Source organism: Gallinula chloropus, assembly GCF_964237585.1.
Source record: "Gallinula chloropus genome assembly, chromosome: 17".
In the NCBI taxonomy this organism is placed as follows: domain Eukaryota; kingdom Metazoa; phylum Chordata; class Aves; order Gruiformes; family Rallidae; genus Gallinula; species Gallinula chloropus.
The window spans coordinates 5,578,394-5,591,198 of record NC_140102.1 but is presented as its reverse complement, the minus strand read 5'-3'; the positions used below and the strand labels follow the sequence as shown (position 1 = coordinate 5,591,198).

Genomic DNA, 12,805 nt, shown 5'->3' with positions numbered 1-12,805 from the left:
CTTCAGCATGTTACACGATGCTCAGTGAGGAATTTCAAGAGAGAGGAGTGAAAAGGAATGCCCTGTTACCACCAGTTAAGAGCATCTCATGCTCTCAAGAGTCGGTATGAAGTGCAGTTTGGGTCTCTATAGCCTCATTACAAACTGATACAAGGTGTAAGAGAAGAGAAGCCTCATCTTGCAACTCCGCAAAGCTACTCCTGATGACCCAGCACAACTCCAAAGTGCAGCCAGACCTTATACTGTCAGAACCCACTCAGACCCCCAGCCTGGCACGTAGAGCTCACAGCCTCTGAAACACCAGCAAAAACAGGTGGGGAAGTTGTCAAATCAGAGTCCAGAAAGCAGGCACGGGCTTCAGCTTTATTGTTTTCCAAGCAACGGTCATCTTTGCAAGGGAATGATGTTACAGCTGAAAAAGAAGGAGACAGAAGGAAACGTTCGAGTCCCGGTTCTCTAACAAGCACAGAAGACCTGACACGGCATCAATCAGACCCACCACAACCCTTCTCCGGTGGTCCCCTCTACCAGAGAAACTACCCACAGAGATCTTGCTCCCCATCCCCACACTGGACACAACTGGCCTCCCCGCATCACTGCGTGACATCATCAGCCTTCAGCTCTGAGCTGGTACGCGAAGCCAATCGGAGCTGGCGGCACCGCACACAGCGCTGGCCCGGCTGCAGGACACAGGCTCTGAGCTGAGCTGGGTGAAAGCTTCATGCTGTGGCCTGTGAAAGAGCAGCTTACCCCAGGAGGCCTTTCCCAGCCCAGCGCTTCGGTGTCAGCCCCACGTGCACTTTTTTGCCGCTGCGGATGACAGTCACACTCAGGGGTCTCTGAGAGGGAAGGAAAAACAGAAAAGAAAAGGAGCTGGCAACTCTCCATCACCAGTCAGCTCTCTTCCTTGGTCCTGGTGGGTGACAGGTTGGCCTTGAGCCAGCAGTGTGCCCTGGTGGCTAAGAGAGACAATGGGATCCTGGGGTGCATTAAAAAGAACATGGCCAGCAGGTCAGTGAGGTGATCCTCCCCCTCTACTTTGCCCTGGTCAGGTCCCACCTGGAGTGTTGTGTCCAGTTCTGGCTCCCTGGTAGAGAAAAGACAGGGATTTCCTGGAGAGAGTCCAGAGGAGACTACAAAGATGATTAAGGGCCTGGAGCATCTTCCCCGTGAGGAAAGGCTGAGTGAGCTGGGGCTGTTCAGCCTTCAGAAAAGAAGACTGAGAGGGGATCTGATAAATGTTTCTAAGTATCTGAAGTGTGGGACACAGGGCAAAATGGCCAACCTCTTCTCAGTGGTCTGTGGGGACAGGACAAGAGGTGATGGCCTCAAGTTGGAGCACAGGAAATTCTGTACCAATACACGGAAAACTTCTTCACAGTGAGGGTGACAGAGCCCTGGGACAGGCTGCCCAGGGGGGTTGTGGAATCTCCACCTCTGGAGATACTCAAGACCCATCTGGACGCTGATCTGTGTGACCTGTCCTAGGGACTCTGCTCTGGCAGGAAGGTTGGACCTGACAATCTCTCGAGGTCCCTTCCAACCCCTACAATTCTGGGATTCACCGCAGCACCAGAAGGGCACCAGGCCCAGGGCACTTTCCTTCCGCAGCGCCTGTTCCCATCCCTGTGGCCAGATCCAAAAGAGAGTGTTTAGTGGGGACACATCTCAGGAGATCACCACTTCCACTATAAAGCACTTGATGGCCATGGTGGCTTCTTTAGGCCAGTCCACAAGGGCTGCACAGCAAGGAGACCTGCTGCCACAGGGAGTCCCCAGGGAGAACAGGATATACCACATACACAGCACGCACCCCTTAGCTCCCTTCTGTCCAGCAAAAATTAGCTCAATGCTGTGAGAGAACAAGGCTACAACAGCACACATGGAACCTGATGCTGTTTCTGGCACGGAAACGGTGATCCCAGAGATCTGAGTTGGGCAGAAAAAGCCACAGCTAACTGAGACAGGCGAGAGAACACAGTTACCATAAAATGAGCTCACCCCTTCGCTGTGCTGCACCACAGTGGCAATGTTCTGCAGGTTCTGGAAGTTGTTTACGTTGACAGAACCAAACTCCACAATCTCATCATCAACCTGAAGCCCCTGGACAGAGAGAGAAGAGCCATGAGCATCTGCTTTCTCCAAAGGACCCAGGAGCACCACCCTTCAGGCAGCCACCATGGGAGAGGCGTGCTGCAACACCACTCCTCTCACCATGCAGGCAGCTGAACTATGCTACACCCACGAGCAAAGCGCTTGTTCCTTCACAGGAAGAGAGATGCCAAGGCTGGAATGGTCAGTGAGGCCTGGCAGGAGCTATGTGGTGCAATACAGCTGAGAAGAGAGGATTCATCTAGTCTCCACACAGCAACTGGTCTATTCACAGGACAACCCAGCATGACAAAGACAAAGAGGAGGGGGGAACCCTAATCACCCCCCCAACTCATTCCCACTTGTTGACAAGGGACAGAGAAAGCCATCTGCCATGTTTTCTCCCTGGGCCCTGAAGACTCCTCCCTCGAGGGGCCAAGAGACCCCACTGACATACCGAGATGCTGGCAGGAGATCCCGGAGTCACCGCGTTCACTTTGGCAAACGCCTGTGGCAGGCTCTGGTTCTGGCTCATTGCCTCGGCCAACGCCTCTGCCTCATCCCTGGCGTGTTTCTCCTTCTCCCGGGCGTGCAGCTGGTGAAGAGCTTCCTCCACCTGCTTCATCAGGGCCTTGTGGTCGTTCTGCAGACCTGGCGAGGAGATGACACCATGAGCAGCCAGGCACAACCGCAAGTTACCTCCAAGGGTTCTTCCTTGGCACCGTCTCCTCCGTGACTGCACCGGCGGTGATGTTCTGGGTGCCATGGATTTCAGCACCTGCCAGCAGGTCTGCGGGGCCCGGTGCCAGCCCGGCTCACACAGCCCTGCAGATGTTTATCAGGAGAAACCGGGGGCAGAGGATACCACTCCCTCCACAGGTCTGGGTGAACGCCAGGCCGCGGGGCTCAGGGACACACGGTCACTGGGACGGCACCGAGCAGCCCAACCTCGCTTAATGGCAGAACCCAGCCCCAGCACCGGGGTTAAGTGGGGAACGAGTCAGCACCGAGCTGGCTGGTACCCAGCGCTTCCCCCACGGACCCCACAGTCACCCCGCTCTATTTCACGAGCCCAGTCGGCATGACGTCACGGCCGCAGCCGCACGAGGGGACGCGAGGGGACCCCCCGCCCGGCCCGGCCGCGCTCCCCACTCACAGATGATGTTGTGCCGGGCGGTGCGCACTTGGTAGAGGTCGATGTCGTCGCGGGGAAAGCCCTCCGCGTCAACCAGCGGCTCGTTCATCCCGACGCCCTTTTGCTGCGAGGGAAGAAGCGGCCGTGGGGCTGCGAACCGGCGACGCAGGCCGGCCCCGCGCCCCGCCAGCCCCTCACCCCGGCCCGCGGCCCCGCGCCCCGCCGGCCCCTCACCCCGGCCCGCGGCCCCGCGCCCCGCCGGCCCCTCACCCCGGCCCGCGGCCCCGCGCCCCGCCGGCCCCTCACCCCGGCCCGCGGCCCCCCGCGCTTACGCCCTCCAGCAGCTCGTAGCAGGCCTTGATCTGCGCCTCGAGCTCATCCTTCTGCTTCACCAGCTGCTGCACGTCGCTGATGGTGATCGGGCGGCTCCCGTCGGGCTGCGCCATGTTCGGCACCGGGCAAATGGCGTCACGGGCCGCGGGGCGGGGCCGGCGGGCGGAGCTCTGCCGCGGGGTCACGCGGGAGTGACGTTAGCGGCGGGCGGGGCCGCCGCGGTGGTGACGTGGGGTGAGGCGGCGCTCGCGCAGCTGCGGTGATGACGTGCGGAGGCGGCGCGGCCGCGGGGGTCCGGGCTGCGGGGGTGACCCAAGAGCTGCCGCTGGCGTCAGCCCAGCCCGCGCCCGGAGCTGTGCGGGGCTGCGCGATGGCCGAGGGTCCCCCCGCTGCCCCAGCCCTGCCTGGTCTCCGCAGGGCTGCTCCCCTCGGTCATCCCGCCATCCTGGACCCGCAGCGCTGACCCTGCGGTGCTGAACCTCACAGCACTGACCCCACCATGCTGGACCCCAAAGTGCTGGCCCCTCAACGCTGACCCTACAGTGCTAACCCCACAATGCCAGTCCCCTAAGCACTGACCCCGCAGCACTGACCCCACGATGCTAGACCCTGCAGTGCTGACCCCTCAGCACTGACCCCGCAGCACTGACCCTGCAATGCTGGACCCTGCAAGCAGCACCGCGTAGGCCCAGGCCCGTCTGCCATGTGCACGGCCACAGCCTGCACGCAGCCAAATCGTCCCAGCCAGATGCTGGCAGGGAAGACCGATGAGCACAGGGTGGGATGTGTCCCCCAAAGGGGTGAACGTCCCCAGGGGCAGGTGGGTGGGTGGGGGGTGCTGCCCTTGCGTCATCACCCGCCCCATGGGCCCATGGGGCTGGGGAGGCTCCGCTGTGTGGTCAGCAGGCCCCTGTGCCACAGAGCCTCATGCGCTTGCACACTCAGCACTCTCCATGTTTAACCCCTGTGCCACAGCCAGGAATGCAAATGACCCTGTGGCACGGCCCCAGAAAACCACCCATGGGCCAATGCTGGCAGTTCCCAGCCCAAACCAAACATGTCTCCGGGCTGCGAGTGCTTCATTTTGGGGGTGGGAGAAGGTGGGGCCAAGGAGGAGCTTCCTCAGTCCTGCCCTATATGAAATGCCCTCGTGGGCTCCCGCTCTCTTTGCCGCTGTCACATCGCCGGGTCACAAAAATGGTGAGGGGCAACGAGTGGAGATGAAATTAAATGGCTGGGGCTCAACGGCACGGGACATCTTGGGAGCTTTACCGGGCTAAATCTCTGCTTGAATTTGGACTTCTTAGTGTCTGTGCTGGACAGTCATGTGGTCACATACTGACCTTTGGATTTGAGCGCTCTGGGGCCCGAGGTACCTTCCTGAACCGCTAACGTCTCTTTTCTGATTCTCTCTTTTAGACATCTTACACAGACAAGGGAGAAAAGGTAAGAGCTGTTTCATGCCCACAGTCCTGCCCCATTGCCTGGTGTCAGTCCAAATAATACTCATTCCTTACTCCTTGATTACCTGGTAAAATCAGGAGTAAAACTGCTCTCTGGCTGGACTACTCAGGACACGGTTCCTTGTTGTAAATCAACGTTAATAATGGAAAATTTTTTCATTTCCTTTTTCTTTCTGGTTTGGGAGGAGAGGACAAGTGGGAGATGATGGGTATTTCCCAGCTGACTTGATCCCTATGGAGAATCCTCATTTTTGCAACATTTATCTCCCAACACTGCACCTTTTTGCCATCTTTTTGCCTTATAAAGTGCTTTCCGAACCACGGACATACGTTGTGCTCGGGTATCTGATGCTGTGGGTTAGGCAGCAGTGGGGAACAGAGCAAAGAGGGATTTGTCCCAGCGCTGGCGGTTGTGTAAGAGTGTTTCAGGGGAGAATTAATCTTTAACACAGCAAGGTTCATGGATGGGCAGCCTGCTGCAGGGGCTGCTCGCTGGCCAGGAGCACCAGGACTCACCCAGCCCCAGGCGAGCTGGGGCTTTGTACCTCCTTCCCCTCAGGGCAGCTCCTGTGGGACCTGACTGGAAAGCACTTTGGAAAATCGATGGTTTTGAACAGCACCTGAAGTTTTACCCAGTGAATTTGGATGCGTTTGCAGGAGATGCATTTGGAGGGTTGTGGCTGCTGCTTCTCCCTGCTCGGGAGACGAGCAGCGCTGCGGAACAGGCTGCGGCGGCGGCTCTCAGCCCTGTTTTCCCCTTCCCTTTAGCCCCAGCGAGGCCGCTTCATCCATTTCCACTCCATCACCTTCTGGGTTGGCAATGCCAAGCAGGTGAGAGGCTGCGGCCGGCTGGGCACGTGTCACAGTGGGTGCCCATCATGCTGGGATGGGACAGACCTTCTGGTTATTGGCTGCCTGAGGGGTGGTTCGTCCCGGCAGCACATGGGGTTGGGGCCGTGCTGGTGTCCCAGAGCCGGTCCCTGGCTCAATGCCTGCGTCCATCAGCACGGCCTCAGCCAACGGCCTTGGGGGCCCTTGCGCAAGGCGGGAGGTTGCTGCTCGGGGCCATAGCAGGGCTTCAGCCATGGTCAGCAGTGCGGGAAGGTGTCGTGGCAGCAGCTCTCCAATCACTTGCTGCTAACAGCAAGCTTGAAATCCCTCTGCCTCAAACCCAAGCTGCCTTTTGCACAGCAGAGGAACAGCAGCAGGAGGAAGCGATTCCCCCTCGGAGGCAGCTCCCTTCTGCTGTGCCCATGCACTGACCCTGCACCCGATGCTGCCTCTGGCCAGCACCTGGCACGGGAGGGCTCTGGAGCAGCACTCCCCACTCAGTGGGGAGTGGGCCCTTCCTTCCTTGTCTCTGCTTGCTCCTCCTGGCTGCTGGTGGGAAGGAGAAAAGCCCAGCTGCTCCCTGCGTGCACACACAGGACTTGCACATGCAGCGGTGGCCATTCCCCATGGGCCATTGGCTGGGGGGAGCCTCAGTGTACATGAAGCACCGCAGCTTCACCCAGGGCGGCTCTCACGTGCCCACAGGCTGCATCCTACTACTGCAACAAGATGGGGTTCGAGGAGCTGGCCTACCGAGGGCTGGAGACTGGCAGCAGGGAGGTGGTCTCACACGCCATCAAGCAGGACAAGGTAAGGGGGCTGATGCTCTGTGCAGAGCTGCCACTGCTGTGGCCAAGGTCGGGGGAAGCGTTAAACCCTGTGCCTGCGGTGCATCTGCCCTGGGCTGTGGCTGCAGCCACTGCTCCGTCCTTCATCTGTCCTCCTCTTCCTCGACAGATCGTGTTTGTTCTCTCATCCGCTCTCAACCCGGGGAATGAGGGTAGGTGCCATGGGGTGGGACGGAACGGGAAATGGTAAAGCAAAGCAGTTCCACTCATGCCCACGGCTGCTCTTGGTCCAAGCAGAGATGGGAGAGCACCTGGTGAAGCATGGTGACGGGGTGAAGGACATCGCCTTCGAAGTGGAGGACTGTGACTTCATCGTGCAGGTAGGCAGCCCCTCTGCTCATGCCCTAAAATGCAAGGGAGGCAGGGAAGGGCCTGGGGCCGTCTCCCCACACAGCCCAGGGGAGCAGCAGTAGGAGCAGGTCTCTCTCCTGCCCAGAAAGCCAAGGAGCGCGGAGCTGTGGTGGTGAAGGAGCCTTGGGTGGAGGAAGACAAGTTCGGGAAGGTGAAGTTCGCAGTGATCCAGACGGTAAGCGGCAGGGTAGCTGTGGAGGCTGAGGCCCTGCCCCAGAGCGGGGTCTGTGGGAGCAGGGTGGATCCCAGAGGATCCCTGAAAAAATGGGACCGCCCTGCAAATGCTTTACCCACTCTTGCAGTACGGTGACACCACCCACACCTTGATAGAAAAGCTCAACTACAAGGGCCTCTTCCTACCTGGGTACCACCCGCCCCTCTTCAAGGACCCCCTGCTGCCAAAGTTGTGAGTACTTTGCAGAATATCCTGCCCTGTGCTGGTGGGACATCCCACCACAGAGCCTGATAGGTCCCCACTGCCTTGTCCCAGAGCCCCCCATGCTGTGGGGTGCCCTCGAGCCCAGCTAAGAACCACCACTGGCTTCTCCCCACAGACCGAGTGCCAAGCTCAACTTTGTTGACCATGTTGTGGGGAACCAGCCTGACCTCCAGATGGTCCCAGTGGCAGACTGGTAAGAGCGGGGAGGGCTGGTGGGAGGTGGGATGGAGCAGTAGCACCACTCTGCTGCTCTCACCACTTCCAATGGTGGTGGCTGAGGCTAATTAAGCCAGAGAGTAACATCATTAGTGTGGGGATAGCATGAAAGATTTGATCATGCCCTTTGTGGTCTGGGCAGGTACCAGAAGAACCTGCTCTTCCATCGCTTCTGGTCGGTGGACGACAAGCAGCTGCACACTGAGTTCAGCGCCCTACGGTCCATTGTGGTCACCAACTATGAAGAGACCATTAAGATGCCCATCAACGAGCCAGCGCTCGGCAAGAAGAAATCCCAGATTCAGGTCAGCAGACACCAGTGGTTGATCCATTAGGCTCCCACCACCTCGAGCAGGGAAGAAAAAGGGATGAACGGATCAGCAATTTGGAGCCAGCACAGATGTACTGTGCTAAGGTGGCTGCTGGAAAGCAGTCCTGGCTCTGCTCAGGGCTGAGAGCTGTCAAACCTTGGGGAAGCCACCAGGACGGAGCCAGTTTACCCCAATCTCACCAGCAGCGTCCTTTTCACAGACCATGTCATGGTGTCCCTGAGCTGGTTTTGCTTTCATGTGTTAATCCCATGCCCAGCACTTTGTGCACTGTCAGTAATGACATTTTTTCGCTGTAGGAATATATCGACTACTATGGAGGGGCCGGAGTCCAGCACATCGCGCTGAACACCTCCGACATCATCACAGCAGTGAGTGCACCCTGGGCAGCTCCCTGCCCCTGCACCGCCCTGTCCCTCTGGGCACAGTCCTTGTCACAGGGCAGTGGGGGACTGTTACACTTCTTGGGGTCCACGAGTCACGGGGAAGAGACCTGCCTGCATCCGTGAGCTGCTGGCAGACGCCTGTCCTTCCCCCTTAAAGCTCTTGGGGTCTGCAGGGACCCCAGGGGCACATGCTGTCCTTGGGTGGCTGGAAGGGAGCTTGGGACTCCTGGGCTGAGCCCCCAAGCCCCCACAGCACATCACTCAGCACTGCTGCTGAGCACTTGGTTTTGTAGTCCTCTCCAGACCAAACTCCAGAGGATTTGGGGGGGTCAGGGTGGGTTGAAGCATCCTTGCACGGTGGCCAACTCACTCTATGTTGTCTGGGCCATCCTCCCAGCACAAACTGCTCCACAAAGGAGCCCCAAGCCTGATCCAAGGTCTCTCCTGCCTTGCAGATCACCAACCTGAAGCAGCGGGGCATGCAGTTCATGGACGTGCCATCCAGCTACTACCAGGTGCTGCGGGAGAGGCTGAAAACTGCCAAAATCAAAGTGAAGGAGAACATTGACAAGCTGGCGGTGAGTCAGGTCTGGGAGGGAACCAGCACCCCTAAGTGTTTTGCAGGGATGTGGGTGATGCAGAAGGATCCCCTGGCTCCTCTGTGACTCTTCAAGTTGTCACTCTGCTTCTTTTCTCCAGGAACTGAAAATCCTGGTGGATTTTGATGAGAAAGGCTACTTGCTCCAGATCTTCACCAAACCAGTTCAAGACAGACCTACGGTCTTTCTGGAGGTCATCCAGCGGCACAACCACCAGGTTGGTGTGAGGATTTCACGATGATCTTGGCTTTGACATCACCCAGCCAGCTCTGGGTGCTGCTCATTCCCAGCCACTCCTGTCCCCGCGGTCTGTAACGCTGTCATCTCCGCAGGGCTTCGGCGCTGGGAACTTCAAGTCTCTGTTTGAAGCAATAGAAATGGATCAAGATGCAAGAGGAAACCTGACCATCCTGGAACCCAACGGGGAGACCAAGTGCATCTAGAGGACGGCGGAAAACGCCACCCTCACCCCTAACGAGCTGATTCACAAACGAACCGGGAAATGTCCCATGTTTTGGTAAATCGCCCAGACCTTCAGCGTCATAAACCCAGGGGAGCTGCTGCCAAGCTGGAGACGTAAAAGACCTCGACACCTATCCCAACCCAGCCCCGGCACTGCCCTCTGGTGACTTCTTGGGAGAGGGAGCGTGGGAAATAGCAAACACGCTCTTAAAGAGCAGTTTAATCTGATCCAAACCACCGAATTCTAAATAAAGGGCAGACTTAAGGCATGTTCCAAAGACACACAGCTATAGAGGAAGACAAGAAACAACTGGGAGTGCTTAAATTTAGCCCATCCAAAGTTCTCCGTTAATTTTAGCTACGCAGGAAGCAGGGAGAGGAAAGCACGGAGGCGTTTGCCTCTCTGTGTGTCTCATTTTGTAAGATTTTGTTTTAATTGCTTTTAGACTCAGCTTTGAATTTGAATTTGCTGAGATTAAACACATGGGTTTAGGGTAGCTACAACATTCTGGAATGAGGCATAATCGAATTTAGGTATTTCAGCCTTCCCAAGGCAACAGAGTCTTGATCCAGTACCTGTCAATTCCTGAATTAATGAAGGGTTGGGGCTTCTCCTGTGTTTCAAGAAGTAGTTGCTGGTATTGGCAGCGATTCCTTGGCGCAGATCCTGCTGCGCATGCCAAGTGCCCTCTGGGAATTGCTCTGGTGTTGTCACTGTCCTTGGCAAGGGGACTTTCCCCACTGACACAATAAAATCCTTTTCTGTCGCAGCTCAAGTGCCTGGTAAGTGAATGTGTCAGGGTGACAGCCCCTCTACCCCTCATTCATTGTGACCACAGGTCAAATGCTCCCCAAGGAACCCGCAGACCTCAGCAGGCGACTGCTGAAGAACATCTCGGGGTCTCCTGTGCCTGCAGGTCTCCCCGCTGCTGCACATCTCCCTCCAAAGCTCTGGTGCACCCAGCACCGCTCTCCACATTTCCCAGCAGTGAAGGTGCTCAAACCCTGAGCAGCCAAAGCTCATGCCAAGCCCTCAGCCCAGGAGGTGCTCCTCAGCCACAGGGTCCTTCCACCAGCCCCAACCCATGCCCTGTCCAGCTGTCCTGCTGCCTTCTGCCCCCTACCAGCCCCATCGCCTGTCCTGTATCCCGACCCCTTCAGCCACTGCATCCAGCTACAGAAGCAGAGAACTGAGCTGGAATGTCCCCTACATCCCAGGGTCTCTCCTGTCCCCCTCCCTCCATCAGCCACTCCCTTCATACCTGCTCTGGGTACCACTTTCTCTAAAGCTCTCTGACCATCACCACCACACTGACAGCAGCCACAGCCCCCAGCGAGGAAGGGTGGGGGGGCTCCAGGATGTGCTTTCACCCTCATCAAACCCCAGGAGCTCACCCAGCTCCCCCTTCCCGTAAACCACAGGGAACAGAATTCATTTCACATCTGAATAAACCCGATTCAAAGGAAAGAAACCAAAGGGCCTCCAGCCCCACAGCCTTAGAGCATCCCCCAAGCCAGCGATGCTAACGCATTGCTTTGTAGGCTAAGGGCTTTTGTTCCATCAAGTTAAAGAAATAAAAGAAACTAAAGATGAGATGTCAGGAGAACCCAGGGCAGAGGCTGCAGGAGCAGGGACCTCTTGCCTGCCAGGCTGGATGGGTCAGGGACACCTGGCACCACAGCCAGCACCTGTCTCTGCTTCAGCTCTTAAGGGTTTGAAGGATTTTTAATACTGATTTCCTTTAAGTTTAAAAACTGAAATCACTGATGTATATCTTACATGCAATGTAACATTGCTTAAAGTCCTTTCCTGCTCACCAAACGTTCATCAAACAGCTGAAAATCAGTTCTTCAGACCTCTCTTTTCCTGGCTGCAGCTCCTTGAGCTCTCTCAGTTCCCAGCATAGGTGTGAGAGCAGGAAGCTCCCCTGGCTATACATCAAGCACAACATAATTTTTTCTGTAAGAAAAGTCAGTATATTTACGGTTTGCTTTATAAAAGTTACTATAATACAATGGTACATAGTATTCAATTCACAAAAATATGAACAAATATATACAGCATGACACATCCACAACAAAAACACTTTCTTCAAAACAAGATACATACTGGTGACAGATTCTATATGCACAAAACATCCCTAAATTTATAAATTTGCTTAACAAAAGAAAAAGCAGAAATCCTAAACCTTCAAAGCAGAAGTGGGTTGGGTTGGTGGGGTTTTTTTAAGGAACTTAAAAAAAAATAATAATAAAATAAAACAAACCCCAGTTTTTGTTTTCCTTTATTGCAAACCATTTTACCTGCCTCCTTTTAAAGGAGGCCCTTTATGTTCACACTGTGAAGAATTAAACCAAACTTGTTTATGGAACCAGAAAACTGCAAGGATTGGGAGCTGGGTGTTCTTTCATTTTGCTTGTAAAACTGCCCCTTTGTTTTTAGAGTGTCTGTTACGATGTGTTTTCTTTTCACTTGGACAAATACTACAGTGGTGATTAAGGAGGAAACTCATTAAAAAAACCCAACCCCAAAACAAATATTAAATTGAAAAAAACCCAACAAAAAATCCAGTTGCAAACTCGCTTAAATACATTTTCAGTTGTCTATTAGACTGTACACATTTCCTCACTTGAAATAAATAGATTTTGCACATTAGGTTTCAGACTGAGGGCGGGGGGAGAAAGAAGAAGCCTCGACTTGGCAAATTATTTGTCTTCAGTTTCTTAATGCTTCTAATTCCATCTATTTATTTGACAAAAAAACCCCGTATTTATACAGAATTTACATTGTACAAAGCTTGACACAAGCTGTAAATTCCACCAGCTCCTTTGCTATACTTAAGTCCTTCTTCCTCCCCATCTCCTTGACGTGATCTCGAGCTGGGATCTGTTTTAAAAAGAACTCCAAATTACAATAGTCACTTTTAATAAATTATTTACATGCTCTCGAAGTACAAAGAAATCAGCAAAAAAATTTTCAACATGTTTCTACAAGAAACAGTGTTTGAAGAGAAGATTCTTGAGTTTGCCTATGTACAGAAGATGCTTTTATTTTATACTTCAAAATCCTTTTTTCCTTAAATTTTTATTTTTATACAGAAATGCACTGAAATGATCCCTGAAAAAGGTCACAAAAACCAGAACTGAAACTACTGTATGCTTTGTTGGAGTTTAAAAATGTTTGCTTGGTTTTTTTTTTTCCTCTTTTCCTTGTAGAAATAAGTTGCTCTATACAACAGAAATTCCTGCAAGATGAGCCCCTTCCCCTCCCAGACCCCCAAAAGTCACAACCCACTTATCAGGACCATCCTGGACCTGCAAA

At 54.7% G+C, this 12,805-nt stretch overlaps 2 protein-coding genes across 2 annotated transcripts; one reads left to right on the top strand and one right to left on the bottom strand.

The window, feature by feature from the left end:
- Nucleotides 1-344: 344 nt before the first annotated feature.
- On the bottom strand, nt 345-3,678 carry PSMD9 (proteasome 26S subunit, non-ATPase 9). Its single transcript, XM_084272080.1, has 6 exons — nt 3,559-3,678; nt 3,248-3,350; nt 2,549-2,742; nt 2,002-2,103; nt 751-839; nt 345-412 (listed from the first exon to the last, which is right to left on the bottom strand). Exons 1-6 carry the CDS (start codon nt 3,670-3,672, stop codon nt 385-387), a joined length of 630 nt encoding a protein of 209 aa, XP_084128206.1. The 5' UTR covers nt 3,673-3,678; the 3' UTR covers nt 345-384.
- A 1,058-nt stretch (nt 3,679-4,736) lies between these two features.
- Nucleotides 4,737-10,253, top strand: HPD (4-hydroxyphenylpyruvate dioxygenase). Its single transcript, XM_084271839.1, has 14 exons — nt 4,737-4,759; nt 4,979-5,005; nt 5,791-5,853; nt 6,559-6,663; nt 6,811-6,853; nt 6,939-7,021; nt 7,138-7,227; nt 7,355-7,458; nt 7,607-7,684; nt 7,850-8,012; nt 8,336-8,407; nt 8,878-9,000; nt 9,122-9,238; nt 9,354-10,253. Exons 1-14 carry the CDS (start codon nt 4,757-4,759, stop codon nt 9,462-9,464), a joined length of 1,182 nt encoding a protein of 393 aa, XP_084127965.1. The 5' UTR covers nt 4,737-4,756; the 3' UTR covers nt 9,465-10,253.
- The last annotated feature ends 2,552 nt before the right edge of the window (nt 10,254-12,805 follow it).